General features: G+C 39.7%; 1 protein-coding gene and 1 long non-coding RNA gene across 2 annotated transcripts; both read left to right on the top strand.

The window, feature by feature from the left end:
• The first annotated feature begins 986 nt into the window (after positions 1–986).
• On the top strand, positions 987–7,544 carry LOC308198983. The gene is made up of 3 exons (XR_013954315.1): positions 987–1,071; positions 4,880–4,973; positions 6,547–7,544. It is a non-coding gene; the product is annotated as an uncharacterized lncRNA (long non-coding RNA).
• A 3,477-nt stretch (positions 7,545–11,021) lies between these two features.
• DMRTB1 (DMRT like family B with proline rich C-terminal 1) lies at positions 11,022–22,341 on the top strand. Its single transcript, XM_080602710.1, has 4 exons — positions 11,022–11,693; positions 13,211–13,443; positions 14,737–14,881; positions 18,053–22,341. Exons 1-4 carry the CDS (start codon positions 11,204–11,206, stop codon positions 18,157–18,159), a joined length of 975 nt encoding a protein of 324 aa, XP_080458836.1. The 5' UTR covers positions 11,022–11,203; the 3' UTR covers positions 18,160–22,341.
• Positions 22,342–22,534: the final 193 nt, after the last annotated feature.

The raw sequence follows: 22,534 nt of genomic DNA, 5'->3' as shown, positions 1-22,534 counted from the left end.
CACCCCATTACGCAATGACCATTTTAACTATACTATATTTTGGTGTCCTTTATCCTCTTTCTTTTTCTATTCCTGGGCATTTTTTTCTTCAGAGATGCTGTTACAACTCTTTCACCCAAGCTGCGGCACCAGGCTCTGTGTTCCCCCTCAGGCAGCCATGTTCTCTTTCCCGCCTCAGCCCCTTCGCCGTGGTGCAGGGGCAGGACGGGGAGCAGAGAAGCCCTGTGGAGGCCCCTGGGCAGGACGGGATGCATGGATCTTTAAGTAACCCCAACCTGCACACAACTGCAAGAGTGGCCATGAAAATCCCCCTCACCCTGTCCCAAGGCACACACCAGCTCCCAGATAGCAGGGAGGCTCACTTGAGGGCAATGGGGACAGGGGGAGCGCTCCCTCATTGTCTGGGCTTCTGCGCAGCAAAATGGCTGCCATGCCGCAGGGCAAAGAAGGAACACCATGAGGGAGATGGGGACAGCAGGCAAGGCTTTCTGCTGATACAGTGCTGTTTTCTTTAAAAGAAAATAACTTTTTTTTTTGTTTTGTTTGTTTAATCCAGGCTTCCAATGTTCAAAAATGAAGAACATCAGGGAACAAAGGGATGCCAACAATGAAGCAGTAACATGAAGAGCAGGGGTTGTGCGTGCCCCAGGTGACAGGGGGCTGAATTTGAGGAGGAGTGAAACTTGGGGGCTGGATCTGAGGAGGAACCAGATGCCCTTGTGGTTTCCTCTATAGTGTTTAGTCTAAAATTTCCTTCTAATCTATGCCCCAGTTCCATGTTTGCATAAAAAGAGGCTTATCTTTCAGAAAATGTCATGGTTCAGGATGGTCCTTGTCCTTACAGTCAAGTGACTCCGAGTCCTGAAAAGATTTTGTGGGGCACAGAAGTTTTGAAAAAGCATCTGGGTATATACTGAAACCCTTTTAAATCTTTTGGGAAGTCCAGTTATGCTTTGGACAGTCACTCTATATGCCTGAATATCTGTCCTATACACATATTACGTATGCATGCCATCTGCCTGAACATGAACATCTGTGATCCAGATTCTGCCCTGCTGGAAAAACACACTGGTATGTTTCTTTCATGAGTTTTTCTTTGCTGTTGATTACACTGATATCGATTTAGAGTAATTTCATTAAATTACACAGACCTTTTTTTCCCCACTGTACTGAAAAGTCAGAGCAGTTTCTTCTGCATTATGTCAGTCTAAATACATCATAAATAATGACAGATTTTAGCTTTAATTGTTTTTGATTCCAATAGTCTTTATTGAAAGAGATGCATATCCACCAGCTCAAACTTCCAGTCTTCACTGGAAGAAGCTTATCCCTGCTTCTGCTAGGTTTAAGACTGCCTAAATTGTATGTGTAAGTGTTAGCACCAGGACTGTAATTTAGCATTGCATTGACAGTTGCTCTGTTCTGACAGCAAGGAGTGTGATTTAGAGGGAAGTTCTTTCTGAGCAAAAAGTCTATTGTTTCATGAATTGCTAGAATGTTTGCATTGTTACAGAGTTCCATGTGATGAGATCCAAAGGCCAGTGAATTAGGACGACCTATTGTATCTCTTACTAAAAATACAGTGCTATAGTGAGTATAAAGAAATTAAAAATATAAATTCCTTCCTCTTTCAATATCCCACCTAATTATTTTTTTTTCTATCAACCATCTACTGTAGGACTGATCAAAATCAGGCTACAACTTTGAGCACAGTGTCTCATTTTCACTCCATTCTGTAAATCTAACTTCCATTCTTTCTTTTTTCCTGCTTTCATCCTTATGAACCTCATTTTCACAATGTAAGTGAGTTTAGAAAGGAGACACCATTTATTTGTTTTTCATAATGTGCACAGAGTTCAAACTGAAAAAAAAAAGTTTTAATATTATTTATTTAGATCTTACTTTGAGTAACTTCCTGCCAGGCAATAGAGTCTTGCAATTCTTCCTTATTTCCATGTTATTAGGCATACAGTACATAATTTTTGTACCTGCCATTATTGCTACTCAATAATCTGCACACAGAAAATACAGGCACAATTTGGAAAAAAAGAAAAAAAAAAAAAAGATGTCCCAGGCTTGTATTTTTTTTTTTTAACATCAGGATCTCTGATAACCCAAAGCAATGGAGCAGCCAAGTGGCTACACATACTTTTCAAGTATCTAGGACTAGTACAGGTAGGACAAGATAGAAGCTAGTTATCATATAACAACTATAAAAGCAACAGACTGTTTATCAATTGTCAGTTTGTTAGGACAAATTGCTAAAAATTATACTGTCCTAATTCATAGCCCTAGGCCTTACCTTGGAAAACTCTCAGAGTCCAATTCTAACCATATCTGAAAGAGCCCATAGGAACTCACCCTACCCTGGGAAGTACTTCGCTTTAGACCAGGAGAAGCTACACGCAATCCTAACCTACAACCTGTGAAGTTTTGTAATTCCCAAACCTAACTCTGTCTCGTGGAGATCAGAGGAATGCAGTGGAGGTTCCTGAATTAAAAAGTCTTGTAGAAGACTTGAAGATCCTGAAATCATTTAATTGCAGTGTTTTCTTTTCAGTTCTGCCATTTGCAGTCCCCAAATCCAGCTATTTTGCGAGTTATTTGTATTCTAAACAGTGCATGGTCTGATAGCAGTAATATTGTCATAGCACTATTACATGCATGGTTGCATAACTGTTCCTCTCCTTTCACTGTAAAGTTTTTACATAGAATTGGCTGTAGAAACCCCTATCAACCCCCAAACTGTCTTTTTTATTTATTGTGGCAAATTAACATAGAACTGTGTTTTATCAAAGGACCTTTATTATGAAAATAAGACCTAATAAGAATTGCTTTCCCAGGCACTTTGCAATTAAAGATAAAACTATCCAGAAAAGAGAAATGTAATATGTAAATGGAATGAGGATATAGAAATGGAAATTTTCATATCTGAGTTTGAAAAACTCAGTGAGCTTAAAGCTCTGAAATTGGAGGGATGGGATAATCTCCGTCCCTGGATTCTGAAAGAACTGGCACATGAAATTGCATGTCCAGCAGCAAGGATTTTTAATAAAGCTGCCAACTGGTAGCATATCACTACTGAAAAGCAAGCCTCTTGCCTATATTTTGGAAAGGGGAAAAAAGGATAACCAGAAAAGTAAGAGTGGCCTCAACAATATTTAAGGCTCTAGAATGTATTTTTTAAGAAAAACAACAATGTAAGAAGGCGTAAAATGAAACCTAACTTTGGCAAAAAGCAAAACAGGTTAAATGAATATATTTCTGTTGATTAATACCACTGTTTGTAATCAGTAGAAAGCACTGTAGATATCTATTAGACCTCTGTAAGATAAGTTGTGAAGAAAACGCTATTGCAGGAAAAAATCCTAGTTGTGCTAGAAGATGAACTGCTGTCTGGAGGGAGGATATTATTATAAATCCTAAAGGATCACTATTAGATCTTGTTTAATATTTTCAATAATGACTGTGTCACAAGAAGAGTATGCTAAGGAAATTTTGTTGAAAACAAACACTGAGATATATTGCTAATACAAAAGAGGATTAAAAATTCATTTAGGATAGATATGGATACTGTGACAACCTGAATAACTGAAATAGAATGAAATTTAACAGCATACAATGTATGTATGAGAAACCAATATCAGGAGTTCAGCAGCTGAAAACCATGTAAAACAAGGAAGAGATACATTAGTTGAACACAGCTTCCGCTGCTGAGAACACAACCGTGTAAAAGGTAAGCACAATCCTAAAATGTACTAGATTTGGTATCACTAGTAGGTAGTAGGTGTATGAAGATGTTATTACCATTGTATAAGGCATTCCTGACATCTCATGTCAAATATTCAATTTTAGTCTCCATGTTTGAGTGCTGGGACAGGTGGAAAGAAGGACCACTAGAAAAATAGGAAAGTTTATCTTACTGAGATAATAAATATAGTCCAGCTGTTTAAAATATATCCATCTGGCCCCAGTTATCAAATCACTAGCAGTCTGTACTACTCACTGGCTGACCATTTTGAATCACAAAACTATTGACTAGCTCACTATCATGATAGTGTAGCCTATTGAGTCTAAAATATATGATTTGTGGAGGATGGGCCTAATTACTGGCCCTGGGTAATCACCCTGTCATAATTTATTTACTACCTCAACACAAATATTCATGATAACCTCTATTTTTAACAGTGATGGGAAGTCTTATAGTTAAGATTTCCTACAGAAAATGATGTTTTTATTTGCTTTTTAATAATTTAAAAATCTGTAACACTTCACAAATAACTCTTGAGAGAAGAGTTTTAAGATACAGTGACTGCGATTCATCTGAATAAAGAATATACACAAATATTTTACTTGAGTTTTGATGTTCCCATATTCCTTTATTGAAGAAAACTAATGACATTGTTTTTAACTTCTTTTAAAAAGCTGTGCTTTTTTTAAGAGATAGATACAGTATCTAATTAGTGCATATAATACATACTCTTTTCTCTCTGGTTAATAATTTATAATACAGTATGCAAATTGTAGGTTTATTTTATGTGCAGATTTTATATTAAAGAGAAAGGAAACCTTTGGATGTCTTCCAGTGAATATTCTACAAACATTTCTGCCAGCTGCAAATAATAGTAACAATCATTAATACCTTAGCCTTTATGAATACAGTATTCTCAAAAAATATCTTACTTGTTTGGTTGTGTGTAAGTTCTGAGGCAAAGAACGTTAAATAAAATAGAAATATTATAAATGTGCAATTTTAATAAACTGTGATACATGGTTTTATCAGGAATATCTACTGTGAATTTATTAATTCACTTTTATTGCATGTAGTCATGTTACTGTTTTTGTTCCATTACATATTGAAGTTGTTGTTGATTGAAAGGTGAAGATGCACATGTAGAAGGACTGAGAACTGCAGTTGTTCAGCCAAGACCAAGGATCATTAACAGGGATCATCGCTTACCACCATCCAGCATGTAGCAAAGACTTCCCACCACTGCTGACTCCCTTTTATTTCACGTGTATCACAGGAGAGAAGATGAATTAAATCTGAAGGGTTTCAAGCAGCTACATTATATCGTTGTTCTGGGTGGGTGACGGCTGTGTGGTCTGCTGCTGGACATTTGCTGCATAACTACCCCTTCATTGCTTCCTGCAGTAGTTGAGATCCAGAGAGTGTTGATGGCTGCCATGGCTGCCCAATGCATGGTGCTTTGGAGGAGCTGGGTCTGAGTGCAGAGCAGTCACCCAGAGAAACAGCACGCTGCTAAGGAAAAAGCTAGATAGGGGGCAGCCCGGAGGAGCCACTGCTGTGCAGGTCAAGCTTTCCAACAGCACAACCCTGTAGCAAAAGGCAACCTTTAGTGACAGTTGAGTCCCACAGCTTCAGGGAAACTGTGAGATGATTCATTGTCTTTTTCTATTTGTTTTCTGGAGTTGATCAAACTAAACTTTCCTGACTTAAAATCAGTTTTGTTTTAGATGCTAAGAAAATGCTGGTAACAACTTTTGGTCTGATTCTGTTATTTTTATGCTTCATAATAACTTGTCTTGCAAATTGTTCCATTTACTGTGATGAAAGACAGTCTGATTTTATGATCACAAAGGATGAAATGACAAGAAAATATGCCTTTTTATTCTTCCTCTTGCTTCCATGGTAAAACTACTTTATTATGGCTTCACACCAGCATCCTCCTATCATTTTATCTGTCAGAGCTGCTGGTCAGCAGCTGCTGGTTCACTATTTTTGCATCTTTGTCCATAATCTCTGCTGCTGCAGGTGATTTGCTGTCCATTGTGAATAAATCTCTCCTTTTTTTATTGCTGCATCAAGGAGGTGCCTTTGCAAAGCATCCATTTTATTTTCACTTCCACTTTTTTACTTTCCACACTGTGTTTGTTGACTTTGAAGCTTCAGGAGCCAGCTGAGGTAGCTTATCAACACATTTCATGTTGGAAAGACAGAAAAATGCAAGTTCTCACAACATAGCAGGAAAGTAAGTCTGTCAAGGGAGGAGAGCCTTACTTACTCAATTTGGAGACAGGCAGACATTCTTTCAGTTTGTGTCCTCTCCAGTGAAAATATACTTCAATTATTATTACATATATATGCAATTTGGGAGGTTTAACTAAATTGGAAAGATTTTGTTGTTATTGTCTATAGGAGAATTTTATGCAAATAGCATAGAAGAGAAGGAATGCTTCTGAACAGCGTCCTTCAGTGTACCTGGCTGGAATCAGCTAATGCAAATGCATCATTGCTAGTGTTTGTTTTTAATTCCATATTACAAACCACATTTGCCTGTGACAAACGAGGTTAAGGAGCCAGCAAAAGGCTTTATCATCTCACTGGGATTCTATCATTCCCCAGAGTTATACCCAAAGTGCACATGATACGCTATTGGTATGAATACCGGAAAACAATTCTAGCATGCATGCCAGAAGTTAATCATCACTCTTCTTGTCTGGTCTCTCTATAAAATAAACATTTTGATGATGGTCTTCATGCTATGTTGATAAGTAACTACTATTTGGTCATTTGATTTTCAGTTGCCTTATTGAAGTATCTGTGAAGAGTCCAGGCTGATGAGGAAGAAATTATGGCAAGCAGCTGTTTTTATTTATTTTGCATTGTTTAAGCTACTTCAGATATTCTGAAATCTAATTCAGATGTGAGGTGGAGAAATGTAGCTAGAAGATGTAGGATATATACCAGCGCTGACAATTACAAATGGAATCCTGCCCACAGCAAGCACACTCAATGTCTGTAGTAGTCTTTAAACTGTCTCCTGACTTATCTATCCATTAGCACTGCTTTAGGCTTGCTGACAAGGTAATATGACAATTTCAGTACAAAATAGGTGCTAAGCAAAGTTGACTCTGAACAGGCCACCCACTTACTGTGATGAGAGTGGTTGTTTCTGCATAAAATCTTTTTTTTTTTCTTTTTTCTTTTTTGCTCTTTGGGAGAATTCAAATGTGATTTTGTTATTCGTGTCTAAGAGAATATGACAAGAACAATAGCTGAGGGGAAGGAGAACAGAACTCTAGATTAAAAATGTGTTTATTTCTCCAGGCAGAAGAATGATTGACAAACCTAGTGGTATCCAGGCTAAAACCTGCTAAATTTGGGAGCTTGCTGAAGTAAAATGGTGTTGTAACTAAGGCATCCCTGCAGCTGTCAGAGCACCAAAAGAGTGGACAATTCTTTGGGTTTTCAGTTTCTCTTTTGTATTAATGTCTACAAAGGTGACCTTCTAAAGAAACAAAAGATTTCTTCTGAAGGGATAATAAGATTCTTAGGGTAATATAAGGAAACAATCAGACTTCAAAGATACAGTGATCCTTATGTATTGCAGACTAGTCAGACTACTCAAGTTTGATTTCTCTCCTGGTCCATTCTGCCATTTTGGTACTCATAAAATAACCAGGTCACAGAATTCTCAGTATAATCATTATTGCTTTTCTCTTTAATAAAGATCTTCTTACAATAAACAAACATTTGTCATACTAATAAAGTCTCTATAGTTAATACTTAAGAACTGATGTTTCCTGTTATATATTAAAAATACTTTTTTAAGATTTTAAATGTATGTATGAACTCCATCCGTTTATCTCTGATCATAACACAGAGTTTCACCTGTAAAGGTAAGTCTGGTTTTCTAGACACTTGGATGGCTACAAGAGACATATATGATTGCCAAATAGTGGAGATAACCACTCCTGGTGTGCCACCCTGTGGGCCAGACCTAGCTTCAGATGCCCGGTAATGGATCAGAAAATTAACCTGTGAACTCATCAGTCCGTGCAGGAAGCTATAAGGGTGACAGTGCTCTCCCTGTAAACCCAAAAGTGAGTGATGCCAGGAGATCAGTTACCAATCCATGGGTGGAGGCAAGGTATTTGTTAAGAATAGGTAACAGAAGAGTGCTGGGTGTGGTGGGGAAGCGAGCATCTGAAGCTGACTTGGTTGCTTTACAGAATGGACACTTCCAAACCACTAAGGTAATTTTTGAAGAGAGGGTTTTATCCTCATGTGTGATGTCTTGGAAATTCAAAAGATATTCTTGATTGTTATGCATAAGAAAATTTATTTATTATTATTTATTATTTATTATTGCATTTATTTTGAAGCAAGATTGCAAGTATTTGTTAATGGAGGTCTCAGACTGAGGAAATTTCTTGATTATGTTGCTATTGTTCTGTGAAATGTCAGATCTGAGCAGAACAATTTCCTTGCCAGAAAGCATTTACTGCATAAAATGTTAGCTGGAGAAGAAAAAAATATATAAAAAAAAAATCTGCTGTTGAGTTTAAAGGTAGTCTTTTGATTTGTTCCCTCTTTTAGTAGAATTGCTGTTTTTCCACTGTTTCACTTACAAAGCAACCTGCATACCAAAACCATGTACTTTTATATGATTCAGAAGTTGGAAAGAAGTAGAGACATTATTGGTATTGATTTCAATAACATGAAACCAGCGGGCTGCTTTCTTTTCATTTTGGCAAGATAATAGTTCTTATAAATGCTATTTTAATACAGAATTCTGTATACAGTTTATGTTACAGTCCCACCATATGTTACATAAAATACTAGAGTAAACTGAGTAAGTTATAGAGAAAACAGTCTCTTTGTTATGCCTCATTTTCTTTCAAATACAAATAAAAGAGAAAATTATAATAGACTTGAAGCTGCGTCCTTATGCAATTCTTCATCTCATTCCAAAAGTTTATTTTGAAATTGTTCTGTCTTCTCTGTGTGGTAGTCTTGCTAATGGCTGTGTGATAAGCTAACTCAAATGTATATATAATCATATAACAGGATTGAAGTAGCAGAATTCTTTGAACTGTCTGCTGCAATAAATACCTCACTAGCAAAATAAGATGCTCACTTTTCTATAAAAAGCATGTCTAGTTGTTTGAAACAAAGTATATGGAAAGTATAATAAATCCTGAACGCTGAGGTGAAAATTGCTCAAAAAAAATCTCCACGACTTTCAAAGACATGGTTTATTGATGGAGAAACTTTTACCAGGCCTATGGCTGGTTGACCTTTCTCCAGACAGAAGAGTGATGAATTTAAGCGTTTTTGAGTAAATGTCTTGAATATTAGTATTATGTGACTGAGAGTAGAAAACTACTGTGGAAAATGTATGTAGCCTACCTTTCTCCTCCACTGCTTTAGTATCCAAATGAACATGGATTGTGTATATACAATAAAATGTAATTATAGTTTGTTTTTTTTTTTTAATGTGTCATCTATGCTCTTTGATTCTAAATATGCACATCCTGAACATACTGCAAAAATAGGGGGCAAAAGATTAGGAACATATTAGCTGTCTATATGTAATACAGAGTCGGTGTCTAGATGATTAAGGAAACATCAGAGCCCCGGCACAGGCAAGCATCACCAAGACTGTGTTTAGAAGTAGCCATATTAACCAAGTACTTTTCTGAACTAGGAACAAATAGTAACATCTTTAGGTCAAATTTTCAAAGACGTTTAGCCAAAATGCACACAGGCCTATACACATGAAGCTGGCTTTCCAGCCAGTGCTCTAGAAGTCTTCCAAGAAAAAAGGTCTGCAACTGAGGACAGGACACTGACTACATTTGCAGGCATACTTTGCTGCCTCCCACTTGCAAAAGGAGCTGCTGATGTGCATGCAATCCAGCACTCAGTGTTTACAGTGCTGCAGTGGTCTCTCCTCCATGACCTGCTGTGTGCCTGGGCAGACTCAGTCCTGCTCCTGCACAGCACCCCTGAACGTGGGGTGCAAAGTTGTGGCTGAAAACCTTTCAAAGAAACTCACAGTCTGCAAAATCTGCAGCCTGGGGTTGCTGCTGAGTTGGGTGGTCTAGGGAATGAATTTTGTGTGCGTTGAGGATTTGGGTTTGAATTGCTTCCAGAGCAAGTCTGGCTTTGTATGCTGGTTTTGCACTCCTGAAAACATATCCTCAAGAGCCTAAGTCCTACTGGAAGTCTGTGAGACTCAGATGCAAAATCCTAGTTGGTCTTTTGCAAAGTGAGGAGCCTGAATCTAGGTGGAGCCTTGGGGGCTTGCACAGCACAGTGGCTGGATGCTTACTGCTAGAGCAAACCAGAATGTCACCAGATGTGTTAAAGGTGCTGCTAGCCCAAGACTTAAGACTTGCAGATGTGAAGACATTGAAGTCTTGCAGTAAGACCTGCTCCACCAGAAGGACCTCTGCAAAGCTGCTGTGAAACATACTCTGTTGCACATTAGAATTGTTTCAGGGCAGTAGATAGACCCTACATGGTTCTCTTGAAACTTAGTGGTAAAAAAATGTTTTCATATCTACCTGAGGTTTATTTTTATTCTTTTTAATGCAGAAAAGATTATTGATATCAGGATTTTGAAACAGAATTAGCTCTTGCATGTGTGTGAAAAATTAGTGATGTCATATTTTACATTGCAAAATGGAGAGGTTTTGCCCAGAAATGGGCTACTGTGTAAACAACAGTTTTGTAGCTACCGGCAGTAACAAATAACAAGTGCTTTATTACGAATACTTGAACTGGAGCATTCCTTTTTTTTTTTTTTTTTTTTTCTAATTGTAAGCCTGTCTTTGTTTCCAGGAATGAAGGAATTCTGAGAAAAGGAGACAGATCTTTCAAATGGCATGTGCTTTCCGCCTTCATCTCAGTACCTTGTTTTGAAAAACAGAATGACGAAACAGTTTTTTTTCTGCTGAAGCAGTCACTCTCCTCCTGATCATGAGAAGTATACTGCAAATTAGAAACAAAATGGAACTGAAATCCTGTGCACATTAAAAGCAAATGCATGAGAGGTACGAAACTGAGTGGGGACATTAAAGTGCCAAAAAGGAAAACTGTCACTTAAGGGTGTAAGGGATGGTGCATTTCTCTCCCATGCACACCCCTGCAAGTCCCAAACTCGCCATCTCCATGTGCACCAGCACAGGGAAATTTAGTAAAGTGTGCTCCACTTTTCCCCGTGCTCCTGCAGGTGCAGCCCCCTCCCTGTGTCATTTTCCAACCCCCATGGCTGAGGTCTGCCTCCAGCCCTGCTGGGGGGCTGCAGGGGGAGGCGGGCAGCTACAGCTGAGCCTGGCCCAGGGAGGGGAGGCCTGCAGGACATGACAGCCCTTATGCCCAGCCTCCACACAGCAGAGCATTCCCCACCCCTGCAATGGGCTCTCCTGCCCCGCCTGTCCCAGTTGCTACATGCTGGGGTGGAGGTGGCCATGCCCTATATATAAGGCCCCTGTGGGGCTCTGCTGGTGTGTGCTGGGCTGGTGGTGTGGGGAGGTGGTAATGGAGGCCAGGGAGGCCATAGTGGCGAAGGCGGCGGTGCGGACCCCGAAGTGCTCCCGCTGCCGTAACCACGGCTTCGTGGTGCCGGTGAAGGGCCACGCCGGGCAGTGCCGCTGGAAGCTGTGCCTCTGCGACAAGTGCTCCCTCATCACCGAGCGCCAGAAGATCATGGCCGCCCAGAAGGCCCTGAGGCAGCAGGTGCCCGACTGTCCGAGCAGGGTGGCCATGGGCCCTGTTCCCCCGGGGGAAGGCCCCAGGGTGGCTGCAGGAGCAGCCATTGCCCCAGAGCAGAGCAGCCATGAGGGGACAAAGGACGGCCAGCCCATCGGTGGCAGTGACAAAGGCATGGCACGCAGGGGGCTGCCACCACCTCCTGGTGGCCCTCCCTTCTGGGACTACGGTAAGGCTCCAGCTCCTCAAAAAGGCATTCCTGCCTCTCCTCCTTTCCTCCCTCATTGCAGGTACCCATGTTGAATGTGCAGCCCCAGGTTTCTTTTTTCTTTCGTGGGGCTTGCAGCGTGGGTCATGGAGCTCTTGCTGCTTGTTGCAAGGTTGAAGCTCAAGCAATCGGCTCTTCTCTGGGAGGGAAATTAGGGAGGGAAATCAAACTCTGATGGACTGCAGCAGAGGTGTTTGTGCGTGTTTCTCAGAGTACTGTATTCACAGGCAAAAGCCTCCAGCAACAAAAATGCTAAAAAACATGGGATGGCAAGTAAATGAGGAAGTTACTGCTGCAGTTGCCTGGAGCAAGCGTTTTATGATAGCACTGTAAAAGAAAGAGACCTTTTGGCCTTAATTCCTGCAGCAAAGACTGAGTTTAGGTCAGGTCGCTTGGTGCAAAACTACATTTTGATTTTAAGAGCAGAGGATAGGTTTTGCACGTGAAAAAAATGTATGGTCTGTCACCTCTTAAATTGCTTCTTTTAAAAGAGTCTTTCATGTAACTTGTTTATTACTATTTACTACAGTAACTTCATACTATTACTATTTACTATAGTAATTTTATGGAAATCCCTACTGACTGCAGTAGTCATTAGTCTGGGCCTCTGACGGCAGTCTACAAGGCAAAGAAAATGCTGGTCTGAGAAGCCCGGAGGAAAGAGGCATTTCAAACATCTCTAGTTCCCACCTAATCTGTCAGTAGCTGCTCTTTTTTTTTTTTTTTAAGCTTGGTTTCCTAAGAAAATGATGCATATGATGCTGGCTATATAAGTGCCTATCAGTCCTTCCCTTAATTATTTTTTTAATCTGTTGACCAATTTCAAAAAGGCTTGGGAACAGATAATGTAACTGCAGTACTCCAGAAGTAGACATATCCTAGATGCAAATTCTTCCACTTGTCTAACAGCAGGAGGATGTGTAGACAAGAAAAAGCCTATTTGTATTCAAATAGCCACATAGTTTTTTAAGACTTAAGAGGGGCCATATAAGAGCCCAGACACAAGGTAAAAAAGCATAAGAAGTAATTGATTCCTGCATTTGAAATTGCATGGGTATGTCAAGGTCACTTAAAATAGGACGTTCTCTGTTAACTTATGAAGTGATAGCACTGAAGTTAGAACCCTGTTATTTCTCTATATTATTAAGTTTTGCTCTAGTTAAAAGTGCTAAGGTAAGTTGTTTTTTCTTGCTGTTGCAGATGTGCTGAAAGACATCTGCAGACAGTGCTTTACTAAGGTCTAGCTTCACAATGCACAAGGCAGAAGATAATGCAGATCGTTATGCAGCATTGCATTATCTGTTGCACTTTTCCTTTGTTCCTTAAAAGATCATAAAATAAATTAATGAGGAGCTAAACATGAAACCAAAGAACCAGATTTTCCTGGCTAAGAGTGGAATTTGGTCCTGCAGTTACATCTCTGAACTCCTTAAAATTACAGTGATACTTTTATTTGTTCTTTTCTCATTGTTTCCTAGCTCACCCTGCTTTTCCTCCAGAATATATGGTCAACTCAGAATACATGGAGAGAGACCCTCCAAAAGTGTACCCTGGCTGTTCTGGGGTGTATCCTTACCACCCATTTCCAATGGGATTCGCCATCAATCAGCCAAGCTGTAGGGGAGCGCCATCACCTCCAGGGATATCACTTCAGAAAGGTTTCCGACACATTCCTAGCAACTATGGGCCGGGGAATGCAGCTTCTGTGTCAGTAAGTAGTGTTTTTTTTTTTTTAAATTAATTCTAGAAGTACTGCCGTAGTTGGACTAAAAGATCTTTGAAGTTCCCTTCCAGCTGAAGTAAAACTATTCTGTTCTATTCTATTGTGTTCTGTTCTGTTCAATTCTAATCTGTTCTGTTCTGTTCTAATCTGGTCTGTTCTATTCTAACCTGGTCTGTTCTATATTCAAATCAACCTTCAAATCACAGAGACTTGGTAAGGAGCAAGATCCTAATTTGCCTGTCACTTGTAATGGTGTGTGTAGGCACTTGCAGTTCCTTTCAGTCATGTTGATTTATATGGGTGTTGTCCAATTTTTGTACCGTGGTTGGACACATTATTAGATTTGCAGCTGCCGTGTGCTATTCTCTCTGCATTGAGTACAGCTCAGCAGTTCATGTTAAGGCAAAGCGGTCTGCCTCAAAACTAACAGATTTATTCTGTTCACATAGTAAATCCCTGACACATTTTAGGGGTTATTAAGAAAGAAGGTGGTATAACAGCAGTCTGTAGTGCAGATAAATTATCCCAGTGGACCAGATACGCACAGGTTGGGAAATCTCTTTTCTAGACCACCACTATATGTGGTTTTGAATTTAATTTTTAACTGCTTTGAAACAGACAGAAAGGTCTTATACAATCTCTGTCTGTACCCTGAGACACAGGATGTATGGCCAGTTCCAACAGAGAAGTGCTCCTATTTCTCTGATGCTATGGCTCCTGAAGGGTGGAAGACTCTTCTTGTACAGGGAATGAGTTCTGGCATGCTCTAACAGAGCAGTCTAACAGAGCAGTCCTGTAACCACAGAAGACAAGGTCTGTTGGGCATGCTGTGGTGCACACCAGCCCTGCAGTGAAGGTAGAGCCACTCACTTCACTGGGCTCAGAGAAGAATCCATAACTATCAGGGAAGTGATGGCAAGAAACATTTTCCTACATTGCCTCTCCGTTGCATGAAGGTTCTTAGACTTATTAAGTGGCAGGTGAAGGTGAACTGCTCCCACTGCTCTGATGAGATGCCAGAATGGACAGCGAGGATTTATAAGGTCAGTTGCAGCTGAAACATGGTCTGAGAAGCTGCTACCTCGCAGTTCATGCATGTTGCACTATGCGCAGGCTTCGCACGTGCTAATATATGCACAGACATGGCAGCATATGGCCACAAAATGGACAAAACTCTAGAACTGTCACAGGTAAAAATTCAAACAGAAATTTCTTGATACTGCAGATGTGTCCTAGAGAGAGTCACTAAATGAAGGTCCTTTGCTCCATGTGTTTCTGCAGATTCCAGATGGAGGTGGAGATTTGCATCAAGGATACTACGCTCCTCTGCCTCAGTTCATCCCACCAAGTTTTCTGCCAGGGGTTCATTACATTCCACCTCCCCTTTCGCTGAACGTGTTGGCTGAAACAACCAAGGAAGCACACAGTAAGTACTAGATGAGCCTTGGGAGATCCAGTTATAACCTAGTTTCAATACCTAACAATCAAGGTGGACCCCCCCAAGAAACCCTGATTCTAGATTTCAGTTTTCAGGGTTTCCCAGATCCCTGTGATGGAGTCATGACTGAGATCCTGAAGTCCCAGGATAGACTGACAGCTTGTACAGCTCTAGGCAGCACTGACTTAGCCTTACATTCTTGGTCTTTCCATCCAAAAAGCACCTCAATCTCACTCAGACATTGGATGCTGCAGGACTCAGAGCCATTCCAGAATACGATCTCTGATGTGATCTAAATGTAAATATTTTTCTAAATAGTTAGTCTGAAGGACATATTTAAAAAAAATACGTTTGGCTCTGTTGCAATTTAAGCAAAATGTTAAAAAAAATACAGACTAACACTTCGCATGAACAATGTGAAATTTCTTGCTTATCTGGAAATACTACATTTTAATTGCTATAGATGAAAGATTGACTCTTCAAAATCTCAAATTGTTTATATTGAATCTCACAGGATTTTAAATTACTGGCATAGATAAGTTTGTGTGTCCCTCTCTTTTGTGTCTCTTTCATGTGTTGTGCATATTTCTAAGTTTTTCATTTTGCTACAGCTAGCTGTGACCACAAGAGGGTAGAGCTGCTCAGAGAATTAACCACTAGTATGGGATGAGTGAATAGCCAGTTTCATGTTAAATTCTTTTTGAAAATACAGATAAATAAATGTAACTTTATTTCTCTTCCTGAATATGAAAATAAGAAATGGTAAGTCTGACTGTTTAGAACACAGATTACAATCATCATCCAGTGAAAAATTAAATCTCTTGTATAAGAGGGATCAGAAATAGAGGACTGTAATTGTATCATTTGAATTAAAAAGATGGTGGTGGTGGTTATGTGGGACAAAATAGAAGTTGAGAGTTTTTTTGACTTGGTTTCTCAACAAAATAAGGCTCGCGAAGTCTCATTTTTGTTAATGTTAGTCCCCTCATAACTCTTCAACCGATCAGTTATTTTCAGCCAAACATATCTGCTGTGATCATGGGCCTACACAATATCGACCTGCAAGGGAAACATATGCCTCCCACAAAATCATCTCTGCAGCCATGATGTGGTGTTTGGCTAGCAGTCAGCTTGTGCTGAATTCGTAACTGATGTGTTTGAACCTTGGCCAACAACCAAGTCCTTGCCAGTCAGCCCAGCAGTGGGCATGGATCTCCAGAGCAGTCTGCTTCACGTCTGGCTGGAAAGCCAAGGAAAAATCAGAAGGAGAAGTGGACAAGAGGAAAATGAAGAATATGGATGCATGGGGGGTATACAGACATCACAGAAACGTGAAGCTGTTTTAAGATACTGATAAAGGTATTGGGACTTTAATGCAGAGTGCAGGAGATACTGGGCTGCTGGAGGTGAAATAACATGGGCTGAGTTCGAGGGGAAGACAGGAAGCTGAGGGCTGGCAGGCAAAGCAGAAAGTGTATATGAGGATTGATGGTTTTTGTCGTTTAGTGGGGACAAGAAATCTGGGGGATACTGCAGCTGTTTTGCTGGGTGCGTGGAAAAGGGAAGGAACTAGGAGTAGCAGACAAACATAGGGGACATGGAGAGAATTAGGGGTATTGCATAAGGAAAACAGAGGAAATACAGTCCTGTATTATTAGAGTGAAGCTTTACTGGACAAACAATCGTGAAAACAGGCAAATGGGTAGAGAAGAGAGGTCATGAGGGCACCCCCCTAGAGAGCAAAATGCCATCTAATGACCTCAGCCCTTATTACACACCAGGGAAATCACAACCCAGGCATAAAGCCATAGGAAACAATGCATCATGGATTGTGCTGTTCAGAGAACAAACTAGTTTTCTTAGTGCCAGGGATGAGGTACAAATTAATTCCACTACATAGTGGTTTTGCTCCAGGATATGTAGGAATTTGCAATTGTGACCCAGTGAGGGGGATAATTCTGTATGAGGTCATATACAAAATAGCCTTGCAGCAGAAGATACAGATGTAGAGGGAAGCTACAGTGAAACTAATAATTCTTTGATTCTGGTTTTCAAGATGCTTGAAAAAAGAGAAAAGCCGTAACACTCGGTACATAGGGATGTGTTAGGGTCACATCATGTCTTTTCCTAAGAAAGGGACTGATTCAAATCTGCAATTGGACTTGAGAACATCCTTCCTCCAGAGAGACCTGAATTGAAGTGAAATGGTTTCTCTGGCCAAACAGTTGCAAGAAAATGGATTTAGAAAATTCTAGCAGGGGATAACTTGGAGAGAAGAAATATATGCAGTCTCTGAAGGGAATATGAGATGATGACAATTTTTATTTTTATTTTTTAAAAAAGCAGTTCCTATCTAAAAAAAGATTTTCCAAGGCTAGAAGCTGCTGCCAGAAAGATTTAAGTCAATAGTTCACTGCAGCTGAATGGAATGACTGAGGTCAGTTAGGTTTACAGTGGTGATTTGGTATAGACCATGTTGTTGTACAATTTCAAGCTGTATTTAGTGTTATGGAGATTTGACAAAATAAGCACGAGGTATGTCCAGTAAACAGCCAGTATGGGATTTCAGGATAAAGTCTGATTGCAGGTGGTTGGCTTTCTAAAAGAGTAAGCCACAGAAAAAGAAACAAAAACCCAAGTTGCCACATGAGAAAATGAGGCAGGTAATTTGTAAAATAGCAAATCGGCAGGTAATTTGTAAAATAGAAGTTCCTAGTTAGATGTGAAGAGAATTACTCAGTCAGTCCAGTCCTTTAAAAATTCATAGCAGTGTTCAAAAGACATGGCATAGATTCGCTGCAGTTAAGTGTGCAGAAGAGCCTGCCTCAAACTTCTGTTCCAGTGAAGCTTCAGTGTTTGCCATCTTGAAGCAAGCACTCTTGCTACATTTCTTGAAGCACAGCTGAAACAATGGAGTGCTGTCTGAAGTACGGTGTCTCAGCTTGGAGAGCTGCAGCTCTTGATGTGAAGCACCTTTGAATTAACTGCACTGAAAAACAAGCCAGATTTTTTAAAGTGCGCTGGGAATTTACCTCTGGACGTGTGATAGATATGTGTAAGGCAAATTGAAATACAGGGATTTGGGCGTTTGTTTGTTAGTTCGTGTTCAACCTTTTTCTTTCTCTCTCTCTCTTTTTTTTTTTTTTTTTTTTTCCCCAGCTACTGCAGCTGACAGCCAGGATTCAGGGGTGGTTTGTGAATCTAGCCAGCCATCTTCATCCCCAGAAGAAGCAAGTGGAGATCAATCTGTATATTCTAAACAGTAAATGGCTTGGAGAAAAGCTGAGTGGCAGGCAGCATTATTTTCATTGTTGAGGAGAGTGTTAGTTGATACGAGGCTAGACTGGCACTCAGTTACTGAGCAGCCACAACAGCTAAAAGAAGGGGATTAGTCCCCTGCTCACTTTATGATCATGTTAGAGCTACCAGCCTCACAGCTCTGCTCCCTAGGAGCTTCTCATTCCTCTGCTGTAAAGTTTGTTCATAAAAAAGGTTTTCCAAAGCCAAGGTAAATCCCATCCTCCCTAAGCAGGTGGAAGCAGGAAGGATTATGACTTTGATTTCTGGTTCCTTTGCTGAGGTTAGATGACTCCTTGATTTTAGAGTGAGATCTCCAAGCCGTGTACGCTCTGTAGCCTTCTCGTGTTCATGACGGTAATGAAAAATGTGTTGTTTGTATATCAATTTGCTGTAAAGGAAACCTAGTTCTGAATATTATGGAAGAGTTAAGTTATGTAGAGCCTGAAGACTGAGTGAGAGAAGATGGGAAGACAGTCCGGGTTGCTGATTTACCTGGCTGTCTAAGAACCAGATTCTGAGGATTTAGCAGGCTAAGGGAGCAACAGGTGCTTGGTACGCTTGTCAAGAGGGGCATGGGAGGAATTTACAGAAAGGTCTGATACAGGCTGAAATACAGTGCTTCTGCATTGTTTTCTGGGTGAACTGCCTTTAAGGTGCCTGCCCTTCAGTATAGGGACAGTCTGATTTGGAATCGCCTCTTGTCACACAGGCTTCAGGACTCTGAGTGCCTTTGCTGGTTTATACCTTATTTCACTGTTGTGTAACTCAGTGCAGCTGACAAACTGCCATTTGTTTCTAAAGGACTCATGTAGACGGCTTTATGCATGTGGACTGGAGGTGCACTGTGGCATATTAAAGGTGTGAAGAGATTGCCTCAGAAAGTGGGACAAAACACCATTTAGAATAATAATTAGTTAAAGCCATACATATTCTAATTTTCAATAATACTGTTTAAATAAAAATGAAAGGTGCATTCCTCTACTGCTTTGCCTAAAGGAACTGGTTTTGTATTAAGTGAATCAGTTGTTAATGTTTGAAGAATTTGGGGGGGGAGAGGGGCTTTTGTGTAATTAAAAAAGATACTTTGAATCATTGGTTTGGTTTTGATGATTTGAGGCTTACATATCTACACGTACTTTTTCTAGCTAAATTTCAGATGTTGCCTGGTGTAACAAACCTGTTTGGAGTGAGATTTAGGCTTCAGTATTTTTCTTCTCAAATTTTTGACTGCTACTCTAAAGGTGAGTGCAGTAAAATAAACATTCTTCTTTTCTGCTACTTGTACTATTAATCCCTTGCTCGATGCAAGATGTAAAAAAAAATATCCTAAACTGACAGTTATTTTTTTATGTAGTAGATGAATGTTTTCCAGCACACAGCCACGGTTTGGGGGGGACAGTAAGTAAAAGTGGCAAGTTGAAGACTGCCAAGATGAGAAACTGAAAAACACATGTATCTGTAGCAAATAATCTGATGTACAACTTGTTATATGCTAGATTTACAACAGGATCTCCACTCCCAGGAGTGTCCCAAACCTCCTCTTAAAACTTCTGTGTGCTAGGGAAAATCTGAATCCTTCTTTAAGGTGTTTGAATGGAGCAAAGCTCTTTTCAAAAACAGTAATCTATGAGTAGAAATACCATCAGCACCCACAAAGCAGGTTCCTCTGTGGATGGAGTTGATTGATTTTTTTAAAATACAATATAATGATTTAAGGAAATGGTAATGTACAAGATGAACAGTTGAATAGCCTCCTTCCCAGATATTTTTCCAAAGCCATATTCAGTGTTGTATTACACTCCTTAAATCTCCAAAGTAAGATGGATTCCAGCCGATTTCACTGACTGTAAAGCACAGTCATTGCAGAAATACTTCATATACAGTACTGTTTTCTCTCTATTCTGTGCCAGTCACCACCTCCAGATTGCCAGGCCAGACTCCTTATTTAACTTGTCTTCCAATTTTGAACTGTCTGTCAGTGAACCAAAACTTTGACTTTTTGGCTTTGAATCATGGTATGACACTCCAGTAGGATCTCTCTTACTGCATTGCTGCACACCAGTGTTTATCTCAGGAGGAATGTAGCAATTTAAAGAGCCTGAGAAAGGCAACTAAAGTGAACAAGGAGAAGGAGCAGTTGCCTTACAGGGGAACTTAAAAAGAACTAGAGACTTATTTTGGAGAGGAGAATGTTGATGAGGGATATGACTGAGTTTTACAACATCATAACAGCTGTGCCAAAGTATATGCAAATATATAATGCAATACCAAACCTTATTATTTCCATACATGTGAGGGAAAAGAAGGTGACCTGGGACATGGGCAAATGATGCCTGACCAGCCTGATTGCTTTCTGTAATGAAATGATGGGCATCTACCCCAGTCTAAGGCAAAGAGGTGGATAGTTACAATTGGCTTTCCTAGGGAATCAGTAGTGGGACAAATACAGTTTAAAAAGTATATCCGTTGCTTGGTTTGGTGTCTGACCAAAAGTTTCAGTTTTTTACCTTTTAATAAATTTGTCCCAAAGTTCTTTTGCACCTATCTCTGTGTGGAAAAGTAAATTACGTAAATTGAATAAATTTCCCATTAACAGGTAGAACTATCTTATGTAGATATGACAAGTTTTCATTCTTAATTTTACGCTCAGCTTGTCCTTTTTAAGCAAGAAAAAAATGTGCCTTTACAACTGGTATTGTCATACTGTGCATTTAAGGACTTCAAAGCAAATAATTTTCATTCCAAACTTAGTGCTAACCAATGTTTCCAATAATTAAACTCTGTGATCTCTTCTGACTCCATTTATTTAAATAAATGTCTTAGGGATAATGAAATCATTTTGGATTGAAATGGAATGATTTGGATTAGACAAGTCACTCAGAGGTCCTTCCAACCTAAATCATCCCAGAATTTTATTGGTTTTTATTAAGGCTGAAGCCACATAGACTTTGGTCAAATTCATAAAACCTGGGAAGAAAAAGGAAAACTAGCTATGATACCCATTGTTGAAATCTTCTTGCATGCAAGCTGCTACTCACTGCAATAGGAATTCTGTACATAGGATTTATGTCACTATTTTCTGATTGACTCCCTTGCTAAATCTGAACTTCTAAAAATGTCATTCCTAATATGTGACACCTGGGACAACCCTCTATCCTCACTGCAGGCCCCTGGGTCATCACAGAACAACAAGCTTTGACTCTACACTGAAGGGGAAAACCTAAAATAAGGAGCCAGGTCTTTAAGGTTTACTCACACCACTAATTTCATTACTTTCAGTGGAATTACTTGCAAGAGTATGGAGTTGACAACGTTAGTTAGTTATGCAAGTTTAGGCTCCAAGTTTTATACGGAGGTGTCTGTGACGTTGTCCAAAATGTCAGATTACTGTAGATTTGCATTTTCTGTAGGAGCTTTGGAAAAAGGAAAACAAACCCAAGGGATTCTAGAAGGATCACGTAATAACATCCATTCAGCAGACATGTAAGATACATTTGTCATTGCCCCACAGCGTACTGCAGTATCTTAACATTTCTGTGATGTGGGCTTCCACATCTGGACTGAAGCAGGTTTTTGTGTGACAGTGATTGTGACAGTCTTACTAGTGTTTTATTTATTTATTTTTCTTCTTGGAATTAGATGCACCCAATTGGAAACCTCTAATCCACAGTAAGACTATAGCTGTTTTTTCCACATTAGTGAGTAATTAATTTTGACCAGGAATCCAAAGAAATTTTTAATTGCCTACCAATAAAAATCAGCTTGCTGCAAACAAAATTCTCCCTCCCCTTAAAAAAACAATTTTCATGACAGAAAAATTCTTTATGATGTGCAACATACCTACTTCGGAACAGTGGAAACTAATTAAATCATTCTTATGGGTAAATGGGTCTGGTTTTCCTATTTTTTGCCCAATATTTTACTACTGCAACATTAGCATTAGTCACAGAGTTATGTCTATACTTAGCTTGCCAAAATGTAGGATAGGAATCCAAATGTAAAGAAAGACTTTGTGGAATCTATTCCTGAAATGAGTGTCACTGCTTGTTTTATTGTAGCCAAGGCCATTGAAAGAGTTCCAGATCCATCACAGATGACCAGGCAGTGATGTGCCAGTTCACCTACTCATGCGTTTTGCCTCCATGAGTATCCTTACAAGTTTTTCTTACCAGGCATCAGTAAGGCTTGAAGACCCTAGGCTAAAACATTCCTGGAAAACAACAACAATGACAACAAGAAACAGGCTTATTTTGGTAATAATTTCACTTGCAGTGGGTACCATCTTCCTGATTTCTTTCTGTTGGCCCTTCCCACTGCCTCTTCAGACATGATAAATGCAAC

This window comes from Anser brachyrhynchus (genome assembly GCF_964034855.1).
Source record: "Anser brachyrhynchus genome assembly, chromosome: 8".
NCBI classification, from domain to species: Eukaryota; Metazoa; Chordata; class Aves; order Anseriformes; family Anatidae; genus Anser; species Anser brachyrhynchus.
Note: the sequence above shows the minus strand (reverse complement) of the source record. Positions and strands in the feature narration are given on the sequence as shown.